General features: G+C 39.1%; 1 protein-coding gene across 3 annotated transcripts in view; it reads right to left on the bottom strand.

Annotated features, from left to right (window-relative positions):
• Window positions 1-200: 200 nt before the first annotated feature.
• Window positions 201-23,145, bottom strand: part of RADX (RPA1 related single stranded DNA binding protein, X-linked) — a 34,767-nt gene continuing 11,822 nt past the window's right edge. Inside the window, exons 7-14 of one of the 3 annotated variants that reach the window (XM_037908097.2) lie at window positions 20,622-20,729; window positions 18,707-18,874; window positions 17,904-18,058; window positions 17,162-17,379; window positions 13,519-13,598; window positions 10,280-10,576; window positions 4,959-5,141; window positions 201-2,453 (exon numbers count right to left, since the gene is read on the bottom strand). In XM_037908097.2, the coding sequence (XP_037764025.1) occupies window positions 2,308-2,453; window positions 4,959-5,141; window positions 10,280-10,576; window positions 13,519-13,598; window positions 17,162-17,379; window positions 17,904-18,058; window positions 18,707-18,874; window positions 20,622-20,729 (1,355 nt within the window). In that variant the 3' untranslated portion in view covers window positions 201-2,307. Of the gene's footprint in view, window positions 2,454-4,958; window positions 5,142-10,279; window positions 10,580-13,518; window positions 13,599-17,161; window positions 17,380-17,903; window positions 18,059-18,706; window positions 18,875-20,621; window positions 20,730-23,145 lie in introns of all 3 variants that reach the window. The other 2 variants (XM_037908096.2, XM_037908098.2) reach the window with 2 other exon arrangements.

The raw sequence follows: 23,145 nt of genomic DNA, 5'->3' as shown, positions 1-23,145 counted from the left end.
CAGGCCCAGAATGGCTGCAATACAAGATGCCTTGCATACTCTGAGGCAAGAGAGACTTAAAATTCTGCTGCAAGATCATTGGGTTATGCCGCACTCTGGTGGAAATTCTTGAAGTTCTGCAACAGCTTCAGATACATTTAAAAAACAGATTGTTTTATTCAATTATACATAAAAATGAAATAAAAACAGAAGCCTTTGTATTATTTGTTATTTCTTTTATTTAAGCTGTCCTCATTTTCAATATCCCACAGACTGTAGTCTAAGTTTCAGAGTTAACCACACACAGATAAATCTGAGCAGTTTACACCTGTTAGAGTTATTGTTTCAGGCTCTCTGTATATTCATCACTGCGCTGGTTTACACTCAACTGTCCTTTCTATGGTTTTCTTTGAAACTACGATGGGTAGAAACATTTATAAAAAGAAAATAAGAGCTAAGATTCTGGAGTACAATACTTTGACAGGGTGTGAATTCCAGGATTAGGGAATACACAAGGCTCTGGTAACAATCCACCTCTGCAATGGCTGTATTCCAGTGGTGGATGAGTGATCCCTATAGTATGAAAAAATTTTACAAAGCCCTGTTCTTGAGAATGAGAGGCATAACAAAATGTTATGATGTTTATCAACAGGACCTTAGTTTCTTAGCATTTTTAATCTTACAGTTAGCTATACTTCATGAAACAAAAGAGTGAATGGATTCTTTGCAAAGAATGGAATTTACTCATTTTTGCCAGTATATATATTATATACTTTTTTTTTAGTTGTCTTTTGATACGTTTCAAATAGCACAGATATAAAGACCAGAGTCTACCTAATTCTGAATTTGCTGTTAAGATTTAAGACAGCAAGCATCAAGGGATAACAACAATGTTAAGTATACACTGCTATGCAGTGAGACAAAGCAGGCAGAGCCATTGCTGGGTTTTACTACATGTAATGGGAGCACTGAGAAACAAAACAAAATGAAGAGGGCTGAGTGACTAGAACAAATAATAAAATACGGTAACTCTGTACAAGTGTCTGTGTCATTTCTATTACAAAAACATAATTACCTTACACATTTGATCTTGAAATGCTTGTTTCCTTAAAATTAAGCTTCTACCTGAGGTATATCTACTTTAAAATATCTGCTGGCATAGTCAGCATGGCTCAATTTGGAATAGCAAGTACGGGTGCCAGACTCTCTTATTAGACCCTGGAGCCTATACCATATCATACATTTAAATACAAAATACAGTACAGAAAGATATAAAGGACAAATGTTTTACGGTATTAACTTTCACTTATCAGGACATTTACATTAATATTCTTCTACTAGTAAACTGTTAAAAATTGTGAGACACACCAAAACTTTACTGGATATCTATGCAGAAGCACAGAATGACATTCTAAGTGACCAGACAACACTCAAACTTTGGCCCTGTATCCAATAATGCTTCTAGAAAATCTAACACAAATAATGCAGAGAAGTGCCTTGTTTTTTAATTAATTTAATGTTATGGAGCAGAACTGAAAGCACTTAAAACTGAAGGCTTCCGTTCACAGAACCTTCTGTGGCTTCCATTCACAGTATGCCACTGGCTGGGCAAACTTTTCCCCACCAACAGCCAATGCGTCTCTCAAACTGCTCAGAGGGACCCTTCTATAAAGCAGAGGATTGTTCTCAATCTATTGAAATTAAGTCTTTTGGCTCTACTGAAACTACAAACAAGGGAACAAGTGAGGTGGCAAGTTTCTGTGATGCAGCCATGTTTTCTCTAGAAACTGGACTGAGACCACCATTTTATTTCACACGACCATCCTGATGAGCTGTCAGATGGCAATGATTTTCGGTTTCTACCAACTAGAGAGAGTCACACAAGTGACTTACAGCCAAATTCTTCCCACGCATATATGCAGGCAACTCTCACTGACAGAGGACAGAATCTGGCTGTACATTCCATTCCCCATCCAGTCTCTTTGCTTAATGATGGAACACGTACAAAACACCTGACACTTGGGAGCTGCCTGCAGCACTCAATGCATTACACTAAAGCAATAGAGGTATAAAAATAATTAGCACTCAGCCATATTTATAATACTGTGCTCCAAAGCCTTCAGATATAAAGGTAATGAACCTTCCTTCTCAATTGTAATGACTACCATTACAATTGCTCTATCAGAACACTTCATAACACTGGATATGCTGGCTCTATACGCTCTAGAAAGTGGCAATATGCAGAGGGTGTATTGTAAGTTACAAAAGTTTTTTTTTTCCCTCCCCTCCAACAATATACGGATAACGTCAATAAAACAAGCTATTAAATTACACAAGGTTCACCACATCAGTCTCCATTATCTTATAAATTTTGTTCAGAAAAACTTCCACTTTATCTTCACCTAAACGACAGATGTCCAGGATACAGATGACATGTTGTCTGTCTAGGTCAACTGCTGCTTTTACAGTTTCATCTAGAAGCCAAACACAGATAGTTCATGTGTGTGTGTGTAGCAAAAATATTTAACTAGCATTTTGTTTTACATGCAGTATGCTGTACATGTTCACCTAGGATAAAAGACAGTTATCTTTTCTGTAACTGGTGTTCTTCGAGAGGTGTTGCTCATGCCCATTCCATGTAGGCGTGTGTGCTCGCCACATGCACTGGTGCCGTAAGTTTTTCCCTCTACAGTATCCATAGGGGACTGGCTCTGGGGTCCTCTGGAGTGGTATAAGGGGCGCTGCCAGCTCCCCACACCCTCAGTTCCTTCTTTTCGGAAACGCCGACAGTGGGAAGGAGGGCGGGCTGTGGAATGGACATGAGCAACACCTCTTGGAGAACACCAGTTACAGAAAAGGTAACTGTCTTTTCTTCTTCGAGTGCTTGCTCACGTCCATTCCATATTATGTGTGACTCCAAAGCAGTACCCCTGGAGGTGGGTTGGAGTTCACGGACGTGTAGATTGCAACGCAGCTCTGCCGAACCCAGCGTCGTCTCTGGCCTGCTGAGTGACGGCATAACGAGCAGTAAACATGTGGACAGAGGACCACTTTGCGGCTCTACAGATGTTCTGGATAGGGATGTGTGCCAGGAAGGCTGCCAAAGACATCCCTTGATTGGTGTCCCCGGTGCTGGGATTGCAGACGGCTCAGCTGAGCCCGCCTCTCTAGTCCTAAGGTGTGATGGCTTCAGGCAGGTGAGCGATGGCAGGACGTCCTTCTCGATGGGGAATGGTGCTGTTGAGGTGGAGACACATGTATAGGTCCCAACGCGGATTTTCCCCGAGACTGGGGTACCATTGGAGGGTCAGGATCTCCTAAGCCACCTGAAGGGCTGTAGGCATCGACAGCACCTGAAGTTGGCCTGGGCCTGCACCGCTATCCGGGGTTACAGGTGAAGCATGGGATGGGCTGCACCGCTTGACCTGAGCTGGGGCTCAAGTTCCCAATGGGGGCATGGAGCTGCCCGGCACAGGTTGTGGCTTGCCCCCAGCCCTCTTCTTTCGCTTTCGGGAGGTAGGAGATCTTACCCTCAGTCTTTTTCGGCTTCTTCACCGGAGCCGTGGAGGGGGACCGGTGCCGGCCTGTGGAGCACTGCGCACGGAGCGGCAGCAGTCGACTCACCACTGTGAAGACACCACGGTAAGTCGATCTAAGTATGTCGACTTCAGCTATGTTATTCATGTAGCTGAAGTTGCGTAATATAGATCGATCCCCCACACAGTGTAGGCCAGGCCTTTGGCAGCTGGTACGTGGATTACTGACTGGCATAGGCCATTTGCAGCGATTGCAGGGCTTAAAACCTAGGGCATGCCCCGTCCCCCGGCTGAGTCCCGTTTGGGACTAACAAAGAGTTGAGAACTACTACTAAGGGTAACTAAGAACTACTAACTATGTACAACTATATTACAGGTTTTCAAAGTTCGCTAGAACTGAGAACGCAACAACTCTAGAGAACGCTAGTTCTCAAGAACCGAGAACGTAACTGGTGTACTTCAAGAGGTGTTTCTCAAGCCGAAGCAGCAGAGGTTTCAGCACCATCACTGGTGGCAAGAAGGAACTGAGGGTGGGAGGAGCCGGTGGCGCCCCTTATACCACACCATGCTGGCGCCACTCCAGAGGATGCCAGAGCCGGTCCCCTACGCATAGTGCTGAGAGAAAAGCTTTCGGCGCCGGTGCATGTGGCGAGCACACACACCTAATGTGGAATGGACATGAGCAAGCACTTAAACGAGGACAATTTACATGCTAGTCCACGTAAAAAAAAATTTACTATTCTTCAAGCAGTTTGGTATGGGGCAAGCAAAAAAATGGACTTAATTAAAATCAAGTATTTCTATTTCTGATGGATAATTTCCAGCATTTACATAGCACTTTACACATTTGAAGTGTGGTACAAACATTAGCTCCCTCTAACATATTTTTTGTGGGCAGCCATTACATGGAACTATAATTTAAAAGACAATTAACAGTACACAAAAACTTCAGCTTTTACTTGTTGCAAGTTGCACTAGCTGAGTGCTGGCTCCTTGAAATGCCATCAGTGAAATAGGAATGAATGATTGAAAGCTGCAGTGTTTCATTTATGGACCAGACTCTGGGCCAAATATTAAAAAACCTGGTCTCTCTGCTAGTACAATTTTGTGCAAACAAATAACTGCAGGCACAATACAGGTAATCCAGAAGTGACTCAATGTGTGTGTAGCAGGTACTTACATATCCAACTTCGTAGCATTCTTATTTACACCTGCTAACTTATGGCTGCAGAAAGGTAGGCCTAGTGAAGACTGGCCTGAAAGACAAACCTCATGTCTACAGTATCTAGTAAAGGTGTTAAATGAAAGCATACATGTATCCTATGAGAAGGGGTGCCGAATGCCTGACTTATAAACAGGGACCTGTATACAATATTAATGCTTACATTCAGAGATAAAAAAAGAAATCGATACATGAGTAATACCAATAATAGCAATTCTTACTTGAAAGTGGAAACGTGCCATAAAGCTTTTGATTGCTAGTGGTGTCCTGCTGACACACAGAGATGCAGCTCATACAGGATAACAACATATCATTCTGAATATCCTCTATTCGAAATAAATGAGGATCTTCAGGACAAAATATAGGTGGGAATGCAACATCTATAGCCACATCATGGTTTATCCCTGTTAAGAGAGAGAATTACTTCAGCAAAATATTTCACGTTCGGTTTGTAATAGTTTAATGTATACTGTTTATTTCTCTTCAATAATTCTTTTACCAATTACCGCATTTAAACCCAGCTATTCCAATGTGAACATATGCAAGTTGTCATAAGATATTCACCCATACCCCTCTGTTCCCATTACGTACTAAACAATCTCAGATAAACTAAGTTTCAACAGAAAACATGTACACTTACACATGCATACTAACATTACATATATTTAAACTGACATCATGCAATAACCATATTTTTATGATAAAGGGATTTTACAGTATTTGTAGTTTCAGTATATGAAACCAATTTTTAAAGAGGTTTTCCTCTCTGTCCCCATGGTGTCACTATAGGACAGAGAGTTAAGTTGCTTAGGTGCCTTAACTGTACATATCTTGCCCATAACGTGTTTGGATTTCTTTTAAATGTAACCTTACCTGAATTTCCTAGGTTTGTAATGCTTGTAGTAACCCCAAAACCTATTATGTTTTGCACTCTTAAGTTACTGATACATGATCAGCCTGAAATCCATCTTAACAGTTTTCACCTGGAAATTTCCTTGTTCAATTATTATAAATGTAATACATGAACATGGAATAAATGCAAAAACAGTAACATCACGATACTATTAATGAACTGAAGATATGGATGACATTTAAATATTTAATTTTAAATGATTCAAGACCAATTCACTAGTATACTTTGGCTGCTTTGTGCTACTCTGAAGCAGCACAAAGTAGCTTAATTTACTAGCATGCAGCCATGATTCAGAGCAATGACAGTTGGACAGTGGATAAAAATCAATGATTTAAAAAAAAAAATCACAAAAGTTGGATTTTTTTTTGATAAAATGCTTTTTGAAGAAAAAACCTATCTAAAGATACATTATAGCTCATAGATAGCTCATCATGGAATAGGAATTATAAATTCTAATTCTAGAGTATGAGACAATATATTCACATAATATTTAACAAAAAGTTTTGTAAATGAGTTCCAATAGTTCATGGATTAGGGGGGACCCAATCTTATGGGGTCTGTATAGATTATTTAGGTTAAATCTTCCTATCTACACAACGGGACTCAGTGCTCAGTCTAGAAGATACCATTAGAGATGCTTAGTTTTGCAGTTCTCAAACTGAGGATTTGTGTCTCCAGAGACAACATGCTTGTTAACAGCAAAAAAGTCTTAAATAAATAAATATACAGAGGTGAGAAATAACAGACCTCAACTCTATTGTCCCTCTGCAAATTTGTGTACACAGAGTCAATCCCTTACCTCTCTCTAAAAGTGCAAAGTTTCAGAAAGTTCAGTGAATAGAAGATTGTTGGGGGTGGAATAGTTTTGGACAAGGAGAAGAAGTCTGGAGATAAATGTGAGAAGGGAGGGACAGGCAGTAGAAACAAAAGTGAAACTGTTTGAGCAGCATATTCCAGAAGTCTTGAGGTCTTTGAGCGCAGCCTTCATTGGTTTGAGATCTACCATACCATTCTCTCACTAGAAAGGAAAACCTATAATGGCAGCAGGCCATAAGAGAGACCCAGTTTGGGAATATTTTAATGAAGTTCCTCTACCTTAAGTAAGATAGGCATGCCTGCAAAATGCAAACAGTACAACGAAGAAATGCAAGGCCTGGATGCCCAAATGAAACAACATCATGAGAAGTGTTCCTTCTCAGGAGGAAGGTACATTGAAGATGATGAAAGGAACATGTCTGAACATGCAGGATCTTCAGGTTGGTAAACGTTTATTTCATACTTCTTTCTTAAGGACTGCCTGTCTTCCTTCTGGACTGTTCTTGAATTCTCATGTTTGAGCAAAAAATATAGTTGTTACTCTATGGTACTATCATTTTAGATGCAGTTGTGATCAAAAATAGACAGCTGAAATTGGCAGATCTTCCTTTTAAAATTTCACCTTTAAAGTAGTACTGTCACTGAATGCAATGAGTAATACCAAATGAGCAGTATGGTAATAATAATTAAATAACTGCCTTGACTTATTTTGTTTAGGAGAATCCATCCTCAACATACAGGATTCTGAAGACTATCCACCTTCAAGACCACCATCATTTTATATATTTTCAGAGTTATCTGCCAATGATACTGTTTCAGTCACATCATGTATGTCACACAGCCACAGTATATCACCCGAAGCAAAAAGAAAAAAAAAATCTCCATCATCCAGAAACAACTGTAGAAAAGTTTGTGGTAAAAACTAGCAGATTACAAAAAGAGGTCATTGATGAAAAAATTGCCCAGTTTGTTTATGTAACAAACTCTCCTTTCTGTATGATTGAGAACCCACACTTCATTAACATGGTTCAGTCATTAAGACCAGAATACAGTCCATCCAACGGAGCAGATGTTGCAGGCAAATTGCTGGATAAAGCATATGAAAGAGAAATTGAGCAGTGTGCAAAAGGTCTAGAACGTAAAATTGTTAACCTGAGTCTTGATGGGTGGAGCAATGTCCACAATGATCCTGTTGTATGTGCTTGTGTGACAACAGAAGAAGGGAAGGTCTTCTTTACAGAAACAATTGATACATCAGGAAATGCGCACACAACAGAATACTTACAAAAAGCTATAACAAACTGAAAAAAATTCAAATGTCTAGTACGCAGACAATGCTGCAAATGTATCCAAGATGAGATGCAATTATTTAGAAGAGAGTCCCAAGCTAATAATATACAGTTGCAGTGCTCATTTGATGCACCTCCTAGCAAAAGACGTCAGTGTTCCAGAAATAAAGGCTAAAGTTGAAATTGCAAAATATTTCCATAACAACCACTTTGCAGCAGCTGCTCTGAAAAAAGTGGGAGGAACCAAGTTAACTTTCCTACAAGATGTACGATGCAACTCAGTAGTGGACTGTTTTGAGCCCTATATCAAGACCTGGCCTAACCCGATGACAGTTTGTGAACAAAATTGTGAAAAAATAGATGGCAAAGTTCTCAACATTGGGCTTAAGAGAAATGTTGAACACATGCTGAGTACTCTGAAGCCAATTTCTGTAGTCTTGAACAAAATGCAGGGAAATAGCTGTTTTATTGCTGATGCTGTTGAAATTTGGAAGGAACGGAGTGAGATCTTAAAGAGAGAAATATACAATGACAGAGTTAAATTGCAAGCATTAAAAAAATGAATGGGACAAGCACTATCTCCAGCTCATTTTCTTGCAAATATTCTCAATACTCGGTACCAGGGTCAAACCTTAACTGCTGAAGAAGAGGAGCTGGCTATGACATGGACATCCAGCAATCATCCCTCCATAATACCAACCATAATAAACTTCAGAGCTAAGGGTGAATCATTCAAGAAATATATATTTGCTGATGATGTTTTAAAGAAAGGTATACCAATGAACTGGTGGAAGTCACTTAAGCACTTGAATTCAGAGATTGCTGAAGTGATAATCTCACTTTTAACAGCAGTAGCTTCTTTTGCTGGTGTGGTAAGAATATTTTCTTCCTTTGGACTAATTCATTCCAAATTGAGAAATCGTTTGGGACCTGAAAAAGCAGGAAAGCTTGTTTTTCTTTTCCAGATTATGAATGAACAGGAAAATGAAGGTGACGATGACTGAGTTAGCTGCAGAAGCCAATATTTTAAAGTTTCTCATGTTGACCTGGCTGACACAGTCTATTTCATTTTTTTTTTTTTTAACATTTCATTTAACTATTTTAGTTCAAAACAATTTTAACAAACCTGATTCAAAAATTCATATGCTTGTTTTGTTACAATATGATATGTTTGCTGTTGAAGAAAAAAAATCCAAAGAATACATAATGTTGTTGTTTTAGTTAAATAAAACAATTTAAATGTCTGTCTGGTGATGTTCTCCTCCTAATACAGCATGGCAAGAAAATCCTCCAAATATTAACCTGCTGAATTGGAGATAGTTCACCTCCTAGTGACTTCATAAATATCTGCTTCAATTACCTTTGGTAAATGAAATAACCAATCATTTATTTTCTGATATAGCTGTAAAACTAATCTGAAAAGTTTTCAAAACAAAATCACTTAAAAAGGTATAGTGTGTACCTTCTAAAATAGATAGATGAAACCTACATCTATCTCTGCGTTGTGAAGAATGTGTATTAAAGTTATAACAACCAACAAAAAATGCACTTTTATGTAGAAATTCATTATTAAATTGAGTCTTCCTGACTAGTGATTTAAATCATGATTTAAATCAAATCCACTCTGCAGTTGGAACCAGTCCAGTTATAGATGAGGCTGAAGTAGTACTCTTGAAACATACGTACAGTTCCCTTTACACCACTGACTCATTTCAACAAACACATCTCCAGCATATAAGATAGCTGGAGAAAAAGGGTGGAGATTGGTTATTGCTGTTTTCAAAATAGCTCCACTTAAGAATGATCTGACCTACCGAACAATGCTTGTCTATAATCTTAACAGTTACAGAAAAACGAAATTTTAATAGCTTAATTACAACCCAGTCTCTTCAAATGTAGCTGAGAAACCAGATTTAAGTGAATTTTAACTGCACAGAAAGTACAGCTAGAAAGCAACTTTCAAATTCACAATTTAAGCTAAAAAAAGGGGAGGTGGGAATGGGGGCGGGCAGGATATTTTCCACAAAAATTTAATGCTGTTTTTCAAACTGATATTTTGAACAGTTTGTTTTTGTTCTATTTAAAAAAAAAAGTAAGGAAACATCCAAAACCAAATTTTAACTTTCTTTAAAATTAATTTTAAAATAGGTCTTAACTCAAATTACATGGAAATTTGAAAATCATTAGAAAATTAATGCTGTACTCAAAATGTGCTGTAAGTCTGGAGACTACCTGCTTTTAGTGTAAAACTCAACTCAGACTTAACTATGGAGTTTGGAGTGGTGCCTCCTTAATATTATCTTTTTAAAAAAAATCAGTTTGTACATTTAACAAGATTGTATATAAAAAGAACCTCATTCATTTTTTAACTTAGCAATTTAGCATAATGCCCAAATTATACTAAAGTATCCATTCAACTTCATAGAAAGTTAAACAGTTCTTTGTTAAACATTGAGAATGCTAACAAACCTTACATTGCTAGGATTTCTTTCTAAAAAAAATTAAAGTACTAATTGTCACTTACCCAGTATAGTCACTTCATAGTGCCCAGGGCCACTGGCACTTTTAAATTCATGAATTTCTTTATTTGTTATGTATTCTTTTGGATTGTGCACAGCTGGATGTAGATTGTTTTGCTGTATAAGGAATTCTTTGTGCATATAATCAAATTTACGTGGGATGCTTTCTGGGAAAACAGTGCAGTAATGCAAGTGATCTATTAAGTTGTCTTTCACCATTACCCACAGATCACTTTGCCATGAATCATGAGAAGTTCTTCCCATCTCTTCTATTTCAGGTGCATCACTCACTCCCTGTTTGTCTGCTATTATAAATACATTAAACATTTAGTTGATCAATATGCATAGACAAAACCATACCACCCCCCCCCCCAATGTATTAGGAAAAGCAAAAATTTCATGAATAGATTAATATTTAAGTCAAATGTGAAAATATAGGTGGAAAAATCAAAACGAAGAATGCATAAAGAATTAAGCTAAGGCTGGACTGTTAGTAAATACTGTATGTTGTTTCCAGCTACAGTTTGAAGACCGGATTCATAAAAATAATTATTGGTTGGAAGGTGCCATTCATTGCTTGCTTTTGGGTGGATAAGGATCAGTCACCTCCCCAGTCACATTGTTTTACCAACACTTGGGAAGTATAAAAAGGAAACAGGTACTTTATGATGATATGCTTTACCATCTTCTGTACAATGTATATTCATGCAATGAAGACTACTGGCTGTACCTTATAACAGTGGTTCTCAAACTTTTGTACTGGTGACCCCTATCACAAGCAAGCCTTTGAGTGCGACCCCCCGAACATTTTTAACACCATTAAAAATGCTGGAGGCAAAGCAGGGTTTGGGGGTGGAGGCTAACAGCTCGCGACCCCCCCGGTAATAACCTTACGACCCCATGATGGGTCTCAACCCCCACTTTGAGAACCCTTCCCTTATAATGTATATTGTGCAGAGTCCCAGTTATATAGCTAACTGTAAGTCCCTATGCCTACCATTATATGTAACCTGTGAACTAAGAACTGGAAAAACTTCAAAGAAACCATTTTTTCCAATTTTGTAGGCAAATCTCCGTTCTGTGAGCTTACCACTAGGCCCATTCCGAAATGTAACCAGCCTATTTTTTTTCCCAGTTATCCCTATTTTGTCTTGCCCTCCCCACAAATAGTGCCCCCATCCTGATACTATACTATGAAAACTTGCATTGCTATTTCCAGTTTAGTCACATGAATTGTGTGTGCAAATTTCCTCACTGCTTCGCAGGAAGCACGGCGGTAGTTATTACAACGGAGCTTTAGCTGTCCCAAAGAACTGAAGACACCCGGGTGTATATGGCTAAACTAGAAAAGGCAACACCCAAGTGGAAGAACATTAAACAAGCAGAGTACACGAGGATTACTGCATTGGATGAGACACAAGGAATTATAGTGAAAAGTAAGGAAAACTGGTGGGCCTAAGAAACTGCACTAGCATTTGAGTGCTGTCTGGAGAACCCTTGTGCAGAGCATGGAGCAGGACTTATCTCACAAAACTGGTGTGTATAGTAAGTTTACAACCACCATCCTCCCCCATTCATAAACACTCTCTCAGTTTACTATATGGATGATTAAGGTGGTCACGCATTAGATAGGGGGAAATTACTATTAAATATAGATGAGTCAAATGAAATTGAAAACAATGACATCTCAAAAAACTAAAACAGAAAAAACTTAGCTGCTTGATTATGTAACAGTTGCTTTTAATCTTTTAAATTTATAAGCAGCATGTTATATCATCATTGGGAAAGTGTACATTATTAGGCATTCCATAACAATGCTGGCTGTTAGAACTGCAACTCTTTGGTAGCGCTGCCTTATATCAGTGGTACAGTATACCAAGTGTTAAATTTCATGCTACTGCTATTTTTAATTTTGAGCAACTAAACATCCATATCTGGTTAGAAAGATAGCTGGCTGAAAAGAAATTTTACTGGGATATTCTGTATAATTACATTAAGAGAAGAAAGAAAAATACTCTAACTGCCACCCTCTAGAATAAGTGTTAAGACCTTATTTGCAGGATTTTGTGGTATTAAAGTTAAAAATTGCTAGGATATAAATGCCAGGATTAAATATCTCTCTCCTTCTCAAACATCAATCATGCCTTCTCTTATTTTCCTCTCTTTATATCCTGGGGCTGTAATTTGCATGTCCTATTTGTACACTCATATTTGAATCAACACAAACAGATGTGAAATTAGGACAGGACAGCAGAAGTTACAGCCTTTTGCTACTGAAAAGTTAGATGCTGAAATCCATGTTTAAGAGAATGATGGTATTTAAAAGGAAACAAAGTAAGTATTTGAAGCCCAGCTGGCTGGAGAGAGCTCTCTGCAGCCGACACCACACTTTCTTTGCCAGTCTAATATATATAAACGCCATCATGAACATCTGGTTGCGTGAGCTCCCACTATAAACAATTACAATAACGCAGATTCCGCATGGAATAAGATAGAGTTTACATGTATTGATAGTAAACTTACAAATGAAGCCCACACTAGGAACAGATATAATTTGAGATATCTGTTTAAAACATCTGGACTTAACTTTCAAATATAGACGAAGAACAAGACAGGGAAATTCTAATGAGTTTAACTTTAAAAAAAAAAAAAAAAAAAAAGTCCAAACATGTAGCTAATAAGATGTGTAACTCTCATCACCATGATTACTTGCTTGTATGTTACTACCTTTCCTCAGAGTGTGACTTTTTCTAGAATGTACTTATCATCTGGGAAGATTTTCCTGACTTTGGAAACACTACCACATTTGGACCACTACTGCAACACCAACAACAAAAATAGAGACGAGGTCCTCTGCCCTGCTCCAGAGATGCAACACGGACTCAAAGCCAGCTAAAGAGACATTAAGGATTCCTCTTACACAGTGGCATAGAGCAATACAGTTGCGTTCTACCACTCATACAGCCACCCCAGCATGTGTCAGGGGGAAAAGATGCTGATACCTAGTTGCCAGAATGGTTCCTTAGAGGCTGTTGCAGCTTGATGCAAATAAGAACAGTCCTGGGGCTTCTCTACATTGTATTAAGGGCTGAACCAGCTCAAGGATGGTGGGGACAGGGGACGTAAAGGTGGTATACTACCACCTTTGTCCCCCTACTTTGGGCCTGAGCGGAGAAAGTCTAGATCTACATCTTTTGTAAAATACTGGAATGATCACAGCCGAACAAAATATTTAGCCACATACCTCTATCGGGTTGTGAAGTGTCAGGCTCAGTCAAGATATTTTGTTTTGGAACAGAATCTTCTTGCTGAAATTCATGCAAGCTATAAAAGGAAAAATTATAGTTAATTCTGAGGTTTTCAAGCGTCACATAAAAGTGTGTGTGTGTTTGGTGACTATGTTATAAAAAACCTGTAACTTCTAAAGCACAAACTCCAGACCTTGATAAGAGTTCTTTTTATTGATAAGGATCACTAACACTGAGCTCAGAAATTAACATTTGAGATAACTAGAATCATTTTTCTCAGCATAAACCTTCTCAAAGTTCAAGGCTAAATGCATTTCTTGACACGTGAATCAGTGAAATCTACAGAAAAATGTTTTACGTTAAAAACAGCATTTCTCGCCCTCTAGTGGAAACTTGCTGAAAACGACATGTGTAGCCCTGGCAGAAACAGAGCTGAATGTCATAGACCAGCGGTTCTCAACCCACGGGCTGCTTGTAGCCCAAACAGCACATAGCTGCGGCCCACGTAACCACCTCAGGGCCATACAGGTAGTATGTATATTGTGGATGCAGCCCACATAACACAAAGAGCTGCATATACAGCCCACAATAGTAAATGGGTTGAGAACCACGCACAGCCCATAAACAGGTTTCTATACTAAGCCCTCTCAGTTCCTTCTTGCGGCAACTCCAACAGAGGGGCAGGAAGGCGGGTAATGGAATGTACATGAGCAACACAGTTCCAAGAACAACAGTTACGAAAAGGTAGGTAATAGTTTTTTCTTCTTCGAGCCCTAGCTCATGTCGATTCCATTCATGGTGACTCACAAGCAGTGACCATGGCAGTGAACTTGGGGTTCACTGTTGTACAGCTTGCAGCACTGCTGTGTCAAGCCAGCGTCATCTTGAGCTTGCTGGGTAAATGCATAATGAGACACGAACGTGTGGACAGACGACCAGGTAGTGGCCTTACAGATCTCTTGGATTGTGCCAGGAAGGCCGCTGACGACGTTTGTGCTCTGGTTGAGTGTGCCGTCACAACTACCTGTGGAGGCACGTTTGCCAGCTCACAGCAGTAGCTACTGCCGACATTCATTTCTGCTAACCCTAGCCAGGACTCCTGATACCACAGATACGGGTTGGAAGGCACACAGAATCCTCCCATCACAAACAAACACAGAAATGTTTGTTCAGAACATCAGTATTATGCTCTAAAGCAGTGGCCTCCAAAGTGGGGTGTGCAAGACCATCCGTGGGGGTGCACGGCAGGAGGAGCGCCGCCAGCATGCTGGCGGCAGCTCAGCTCTCCCCACTCCGTCTTCAGCGGCAGCTTTTTTTTTGCTTCCCCAGAGCTGGCCCTGGGGGTGCGCGATTCAAAAAGTTTGAAGACCCCTGGTCTAAAGAGATCTAGCTTGACTGTCACCCAACTCCAGAAAGATTTGATCACTGCTAGTTGATCAACACAACCTGCGTATGCCCTTTAATCCACCGGCTTAACCTTTCTATGATTTAGCATTTGCTTTTCCTGACAGGTTGGTAATCCCCAGGAATGTCTCCTGTGGGGACTCTTCTCACACCAGAGTTTGTTTCTCATCACAGTAGGTATCATCCTGCTTCTCCCTGTATATAAAAAGCACTGTGGTCCACTTGATTGTTTTAATCAGGGCAAGTGGAAGCCACATGTCTGAAAATTCTTAGAGCATTCATGATGCCATTTGCTAGGTCCAACGGTGCAGAAATTTAGAGCTGTGAGAGTTTCTTCCAAGTCTGCATGCTGGAGTATTGTGACAGTCTGTACCCGTATGCTCACCCCTTTTACAAGACTGTGATACATTTTGTACAAAGTATGCCTTATGAGGTATCATTTGACACTCATAATTTGCTGATCATTTTTGTCCTGGTAAAACGAGTGTGGCAACATTGTATGTAAAGTTATAAAATTCTACTGTATGACATACTGAGACATGTTCCAAGTTTAAAAAAGCAGCCACAAACCAGTTCCTTAGGGACAAAAGGCAAACTGATGCCTGAGCCAGGTATCAACAAAATCAAATGACCCCTCATCTGGTTAAGTTGCCATTCTTTGGCAGGGAAAAGGGCGTGAGGGAGAAATTTACATCTTGGCAAAGAAATAGCTGGAGGTTCCCATCCCAACACATTTTCTGCATCCTGAACCCCAGTTGGAGATAATACTCAAAGAAGAAGTATAAAAATGGGGGACAGATGCCCCAACTTATTCCTCCCTCTCTCTCTACCCATGGCAGCCATGTCACCTGAGGAACAAAGAAACAGCTTAGGACTGAAGGAGGGATCCTGCTGAAGCATGTGGTGAGAGAGACTTTTGCTTTGAATTCACTTAGCTTGTTAAGTTAGGTATTAGATGCATTTTACCTTTTATTTCTTTGTAACCAATTCTAACTTTTATGCCTCATTACTTGTAATCACTTAAAATCTATCTTTCTGTAGTTAATAAACTTGTTTTATTGTTTTATCTAAACCTCTGTGGTTGGACTGAAGTGTTTGGGGAACACCATTTGAGATAACAGGATTTGTGCATATCATAGAGGGCTGGGCAGTACAATATTCATATTTCTGGGGGAAAGTCTGGGACTGGGAATTTGCTGGTGTTACTCTGCAGTGTTATTCAAGAGTGGCTGGCCATAGCACTCATTCAGTATAGCTGGGAGTAATTTACATTCTGGAGGCTTTGTGAAAGCAGACTAGGAGTGGTTGCTCTCACAGAGAAACAGTGTGAAAGGCACCCCAGTTTGGAGAATTGAGGGGACACAGCTGTTCAACAGTCCAGATTGTTAGAGTCCTGCACAGATAAAAATTGATATCTGTGGATGCGGATATCTGTGGATAGAAATCGATATCTGCTGAACCGCAGGGCTCTCCTGGGAACCAGAGCGGCAAAAGGAGCAGAACGTGGGGCCACCACTCCCAGGAGCCAGTGCCCCACACTGACTGCTCCTCCTGTACAGCTGTATCTCCCTCAGCCCCGCCCCTGTCCCTTCCACGCAGCTGTTTGAGTGACTGCGTCTCCTGTCTGAGGTCTGTACAGCCGTGCCGGAGGAGCTGCTGGTGCAGGGCGCTGGCTCCTGGGAGTGGTGGCCCCACGTTCTGCTCCTTTGGTCGCTGCGGTTCCAAGGAGAGCTCTGTGGTTCAGCGGATACCGATTTCTATCCGCATCCACGGATATCAATTTGTATCCGCGGAGGGCTGTACAGATTGTACCCTGGATAATGTCACAAGTATTTAATCAAGAATGGCAATCCAATGAAATTTATGTTTTTGGAGAAAATAAACTCAGAACCAGTGGTTCAGATGACTGAGAATTAATATAATAGCTGCAAGAATATAGCAAGAGGTAAGGAGGATGATTTTCTGCAGAATCATTTCCATGGCTTACAAAGTTCTAGTCAGTAAGGTGTTTTCTTCAATCCTGCTTTCATTGACTAATGGGAGCAAGACTGGGTCTATAAGGAACAAGGATTACCATTTTTAATTGGGCTGCTTATAGTTTCAGTCAGTTGCCTTTCAATGGGACTTGTACTGCTAGCTCACTTAGGTACTTTTTAAAAATCTTACTCTATATATCTATAGTAGATCAGTGAAATGGAACAATTAATATAACCACACTTTATTCAAAAGGCTTACTTTTCAGGCTCTGTACGGTGTTCGATCTTTCTCTTGGTTCGACTCTTTCTGGTTAACATACGTGGATGCTGCTGTTGTTCCAGTGAAGCGCATTGTGAATCAAGTACGGAGTTAGCTTCTTTATTTCGATGGCTTCGCTTTTTCCCTTTCGTAACACAATCTTTAGACATACCAGTGTTTTTTATAGTTGTTTGAGATGCTGACTGGTCTCTATCTTCCTGTAACAGTTAAACAATTAAAGCTATTTCATCTTCAATTTCAAAAAGGTATCAGACTGATCTCTAGTTAGTTTTCCTCCAATAACTTTATGAGGAATTGGATACAAGATTTGAGACTAGGGTATCGCCATCATAGTGTCGAGCAGATTTGCTTTATAGAAAATCCTCTCTAATCAAGTTTAAAGAAAAAAAGAAAACACCTCTGCTTAGAAAGTGACAGGTTATATTAAAGTAGCCAGTTCTCCCAGTCCCTAATTTACTTTAACTATGCTATTTAATTAGTTTTTAAATCAGTAACTTTTATACAGCAGGTACTTTTATTGAGGACTGTAACAGAAAACAAGTAAATCATTAAGTTTTAAAAGTTAAACTATGACTTTCATGCTTCTCTTGCGCTCAGAATGGTAAATTCAGTTAATCAAGAGACAATGTATGTGGGTTCTGAATTCAAATGCAAGAGATCTCAATTGTAATTATGATCACAGCATCTTAAGTGCTATACTATTAATCCTCAAGCACTGTACCTGAATTGGTTCCACTCCTGAGGCATCTTCAGCTGCATAGCTGACATATTTTATAGCACTAATTATCCCCTGAACAGCAAAGCGCTTGTGCTCCCTGTAGTGCAGGTCTTCAATCTCCCTCTCCATTTCGCTTATGGCTTTCAAAACTGATTCAACTGCAAAAGAGCAATTCCCACAAATTTAAGTTTTAAAGAAATAGAAAACTACTAAAAAGTATCAATGTTGGATTCATAAAAAATAATTGGAAAGACCTTATTGCTAAATTTAGATTGTCTTAAAATTGAAATTCTCAGTAATTAAATCCTCCTGTTTTCTCATCTCTCATTTTCAGAATATTTGGGGAGCAAAGCTTTTCAGCAAGCTCAGAGTTAATACTGAATTATCACAGTTATTCAAGGCTCTGCCTAATATACTACTGCGGCAGTTCTTTATCATTATCAAATCTTATGTTCTTCAATACGACACTGACTTTCAAGCTGACTGAAGATGTAGCCGAAGCAGATGGTACAGAACAGAACATCTATGGAGTATACATTCAGAGGGGCAGATTCTCTGCTGATGTAAACTGTCAAAACTTCAGTGCCATCAATAGAGCTATGACAATTTATACCAGCTGAGGCCTTGGTTCAGAGTCTATCTTCAGCAGCTACATAATACTTGTTCCTAGAAGGACATTCCAGTATTTAACCATTGATATAATCCAGGTGCAAAGCAATCAGAGTTGCTAATTTTGAATACTTGTGATGACATCTCAGATAGATTGAGGCACATGTAATGGGGATATTAGGTATGGTGCAGGATACCTTTATTATTTTTACAATACTTCAAAAAAGTATTTGGTGCTGGTGGGAAAGGACAGTATCCACCAATTACAGTTTTCTTCATTTGATCAGCTTCACTTTGAGTTTTAATCCACTGGATAAAGTTTTTCACTTTGGCATCTCTGGTATATGGTTGGCCTTTGTGCCACCCTGTTAAAACAAAAGGTTTGGGTATTGAAATAAAAGGATCAAATAGATTAAATCATTGTTTTTTATAAACTGCTACATTTGAACACTGTACAGCAATATACACAAAAAGCCAAGTCAGAGATGCTAACACAATATCCCTTCTAGCAGTCAATAGTGGCTTTATGAAAAAGTGTAATGGGACCCTTATATGGCACTTGGATTTAAACACACACACTCTTAGGTACCCTAAATGCTAACATTTGGGTAGTAAAACAGTTAAACACTCTTTTTAGAACTAGCTAGTTATATTCTGTCCCACACAACAGTGTAAAAAAGATGAGCAAGAAGCAGCATTTCACACCAAGAAGTTATCTTTTCCTCATCAGAGGAGACCCTATTCTCCTGTTACCACTGTGTCTGCAGCAAGATAGACCAATTTAGAGGCTGCTGAGCTGAAAACAGTCTCAGCCGATGATTTTGAGATGCTAGCTGATGCTCTGATTTAGGAGCAAGGTGGATATAAAGCAGAATAGCTAACATACTGGAAGCAAGTGAGGAGGACACTAAAAATCAGAAGTCCTTCATTTGGGAGCACTGAAATCTAGAACTAGATACCTCTGCCAAGAGGAAGATTTGTGGCTAATCCTGATTCAGCCAATCAGAAGCTCCTCTGCAGACCCAACTGAGTGTGTTGAGGCATCCAGATATTTTTATAATGACATAAAAGTGTATTTTCTTGTTTCCATCTGCCTATAAAGGGACTCAGTACTCATTGTCTGGGCTGACATACCATATCAGGAATACTGTAGGAAGAACCAACTGAATAGTAAAACAAGGATATGTCTGGGGAAGAATGTTTACTGGGCTGAATTTAAGATTAAAAGCTATACAGGACCTTTTTGCAATAGAACGGAACACTGGAATCTATGAAAAAAGCAATTGATGGAATTACAGTTTTTATAAAGGTTCCTTGTTGCATATGATGTAGGAGTGTCAAGTTCTTAAAATAGTCTGTAATGAAGCAATTAACAAGTCTTCATATGGACCAACCCAACAATAGCACAAACACTGGATATATTATTATAATTTCTTAAAATATACTATGATGATTTAGCAGGGGAAGACACCTTACATCTTTCGGTTACCATACTGCAGTGTTCTTACTTTTGTAACAATCTCAATATTTTCAGCTCATAACTGTCCTGATCTGCCTTTCAATATCAGTTAGCTCATATATTCTCATCCTGGCTTGTTTAGAGTCCATCTGACATTAGCTCAATGAAGTTTTAATAGTTTTACTCAATAACTTCAATTTCCTTCTTTCTTTTTTTGTCTTCTTGTGCACGTCTTGTAGACAGGAAGGAAACCTAACCACTTTCCGGACAGGCCAAATTATGAATGCGGAAACTGGACTGGTCTCAAGTTTATAATCAGGCCAATAGGAGTTAAATATGAGGGTATTTTGTTTGGGAGTGGGAGTGAGAGACACAAAAAGGAACCTGAAGTTATTAAATGGAAAAATAAAATTTACTGACTCTCCAGAGGATTTAAGAAGTGGCGCTTTGGTAAAATAACATCTCTGAATGAAGGAAGCAATGCAAGGTATGCTACAGTGTGATGTTGGAATCTGCTTTAAAAGCTAATTGTTTTTGCTCTGTATCTAGAAATACTGTGGACATCTTCAAGCTGAAATACCTCATTTACCAAGGAATATATAACATGCAGTACTTGTCATGTAAAATTAATTTAAAAATAATATTTTATTTACCTGTAATAAACATCTGACTCTCATTTGAAGTTGTAAGGTAAAGTGCTCTGGGAGTATTCTCAGTGATGTCCCGCACCACTCTCATCTGTGTGCACACCAAATAGGTCACTAGAGAGAAAAAATCATTTCAGTTTTTTCTGGTATATCAAGATTCCAAAGCTGTCCCATACCAAAGTAGTTTTAAATATGCACTAAAAAAAAAAAAAAGTATCTTAACTCTTGATCCTGCAAAAACTTAACCATGTGGTCAATGCTTCACTCTTTTGTTGTCAGAGCTCACAATTTGGGGATGGAATTGGATTCATAGCTGTTAAACAAAGCAATAAGATTTCAATGGAAGTTAAACATTTGTACAAGTATTGGCAGGATTCAGGCCTTGGCAAACCATGCTACAATTAAGTTAATATTTCACAATTCGAACATCACAGATGTTTTGTCTCATGAAGATTTGCGTTCAGATTAGAACTATGCATAAAAAAAACTTTCCTATGTGCCAGAGTAGTTTCTCTCTCTCTCTCATATATGTTGGAGCTACTGTTCCACTTTGTATAAATAATTAAATCCTAATAAGGCGAGAGAGAGAGAGAGAGAGACTGAGACTGATTATAGACCAGTGGTTCAGGCACTTCCCTGGGTCTTGAACCTGGGTCTCCCACATCCCAGATGGAGCGCCTTAAGCACCAGGCTATTGGCTATTCTTGGATCAGCCTTGCTCATGTTTTTTCATAAATTTTTCTGAAAGGTCTCGTTTTTGTTCCACATTAGAACAGAATTTCTTGTCTTCCAGCCAGCCCTACTAATTCTTCATTATGTGACACAACGGAATCTATCAGTGTTAATAATTAAAAACAGCAACTATGGTCGTATACAATTCTACATTTGATTTCCTCAACTTTGATATTTCAAGTATTCTGCAAAAAAGGCCAAACAACCATGATAGTTAAAAGGGGCTTAATTGTGATACCATTCCAGCTTTTTCCTCTAAACTTCATCACAGAATATCCTCCCCCTCCAAACTTATTTCCCCTTAACCAAAAAACACACAGAGTACAAGAAATAGTAGTTAATTTCTCTCCCTCCCCCCACCTGTAACACCATATATTCTTAAGGTTTCACGCTATTGTGGCTGGAGGTGTGATCTCATCACAGATGTTTCTGTGATACATACTAATCACTTTTGCTATGGGAAAGAAAGTGTTATTTAAGTTGATATAGTATAACAAAAAGTTATGTCAATTTCAGCTGCATTCAAAGCGGAAGAAACAAATCAAGTACCAAACACTAGAGAAAAAAATTTCTTCTGAAAAGATGTTACAATCAATGATCTAAACAGAAATAGCATCACTCTCTGAAAAAATATACAGTTCACAATCTTTAATGAAGAAATGACAGACTAGGATTGTGTCTGAAAAATCTTGACTAAGCAATTGGAAAAAGATCATCAATAAGATATATCAGGTAAGCCAATACAATCTTACATAAAACTGAAGCCCTATATCCACAGAACCAATATGAGCAAGCTTTCCCATGCTGCCCTACAAAGGTGTTTCTTCCTTGGCATGGAAAAAAACGTGTTGGGGTGAATGCATAGTTAACTCCTAATGTTCATTCAATCCTTGGACTTTGTTGATACAGCTAATCTGGATACCAACTGTGACTGTGGTTTTTTTGTGTTTGGTGTGGACACTTATCTGCCAGCAACTGAATTAAAGCCACCAACTCATTTCACACAAACCAATTAACAGTCCTTCCCAACCTGCTCTATACACAAACTAGTAACTCAAAGATGAAAATGCTTTGTATCCTATTACCAGTCTAATACTTCAGTACAAGTACATCAAAGTTTTCAAACTAAAGTCTGGCACACAAATCCATATTTATGCACCTAGATATCTGATTTTCAGAGGTGCTGAGCATCTGCACCACCTATTCACTTCAATGGGATTTATATGTGTTCAACATCACTGAAAAGTCAGGCCTTAATGTGTATTGGTTTAAAAACATTTAGAATAAGAGAGAGAGAAAGAGCAGAGTATTATCCTTAAATACTAAGGCACTATTTTCTAGTGATTAGGGGTCTTTTCCAAAGCCCATTTAAGTCAAGGAAGTCTCCCAATGATGTAATTGGGTGTTGGATCAGGCCCAAGTACCCTGAGTGGACAGGGCCGTTCCTTCCTTGCTCAGAGATCCCAGATGGCGGTTTTAGGAAATTGCTCATCATCCCTAGTTATGCTCAAATATCCATTTCCACAGAGTTTCAACATGACTCACCTCCCATTCAATCTGTACATGAGTCCTTTGGGAGGGTTAGCAAAGAAGCACGTAATGCACGCACCCTGATACTCAGCGCGCTCTCTGGCTGAACCCAGCCTATTCTGACAAATGCCAGAGTTTAAGTAAAATTGGGTCATGGATGAGAACTGCAATGCAGATAAAACTGAGGTGATGGAGATGCTGATAGCAACTAGAATATATGGCCCATTGAACTGAGGGTGCGCACCTGCATATTTGATATTAAAAGTTA

The sequence above is a fragment of the Chelonia mydas genome, chromosome 9 (assembly GCF_015237465.2).
Source record: "Chelonia mydas isolate rCheMyd1 chromosome 9, rCheMyd1.pri.v2, whole genome shotgun sequence".
NCBI lineage: Eukaryota > Metazoa > Chordata > Testudines > Cheloniidae > Chelonia > Chelonia mydas.
The sequence above is the reverse complement of the archived record's forward strand: the minus strand, read 5'-3'. Positions and strand labels throughout refer to the sequence as shown.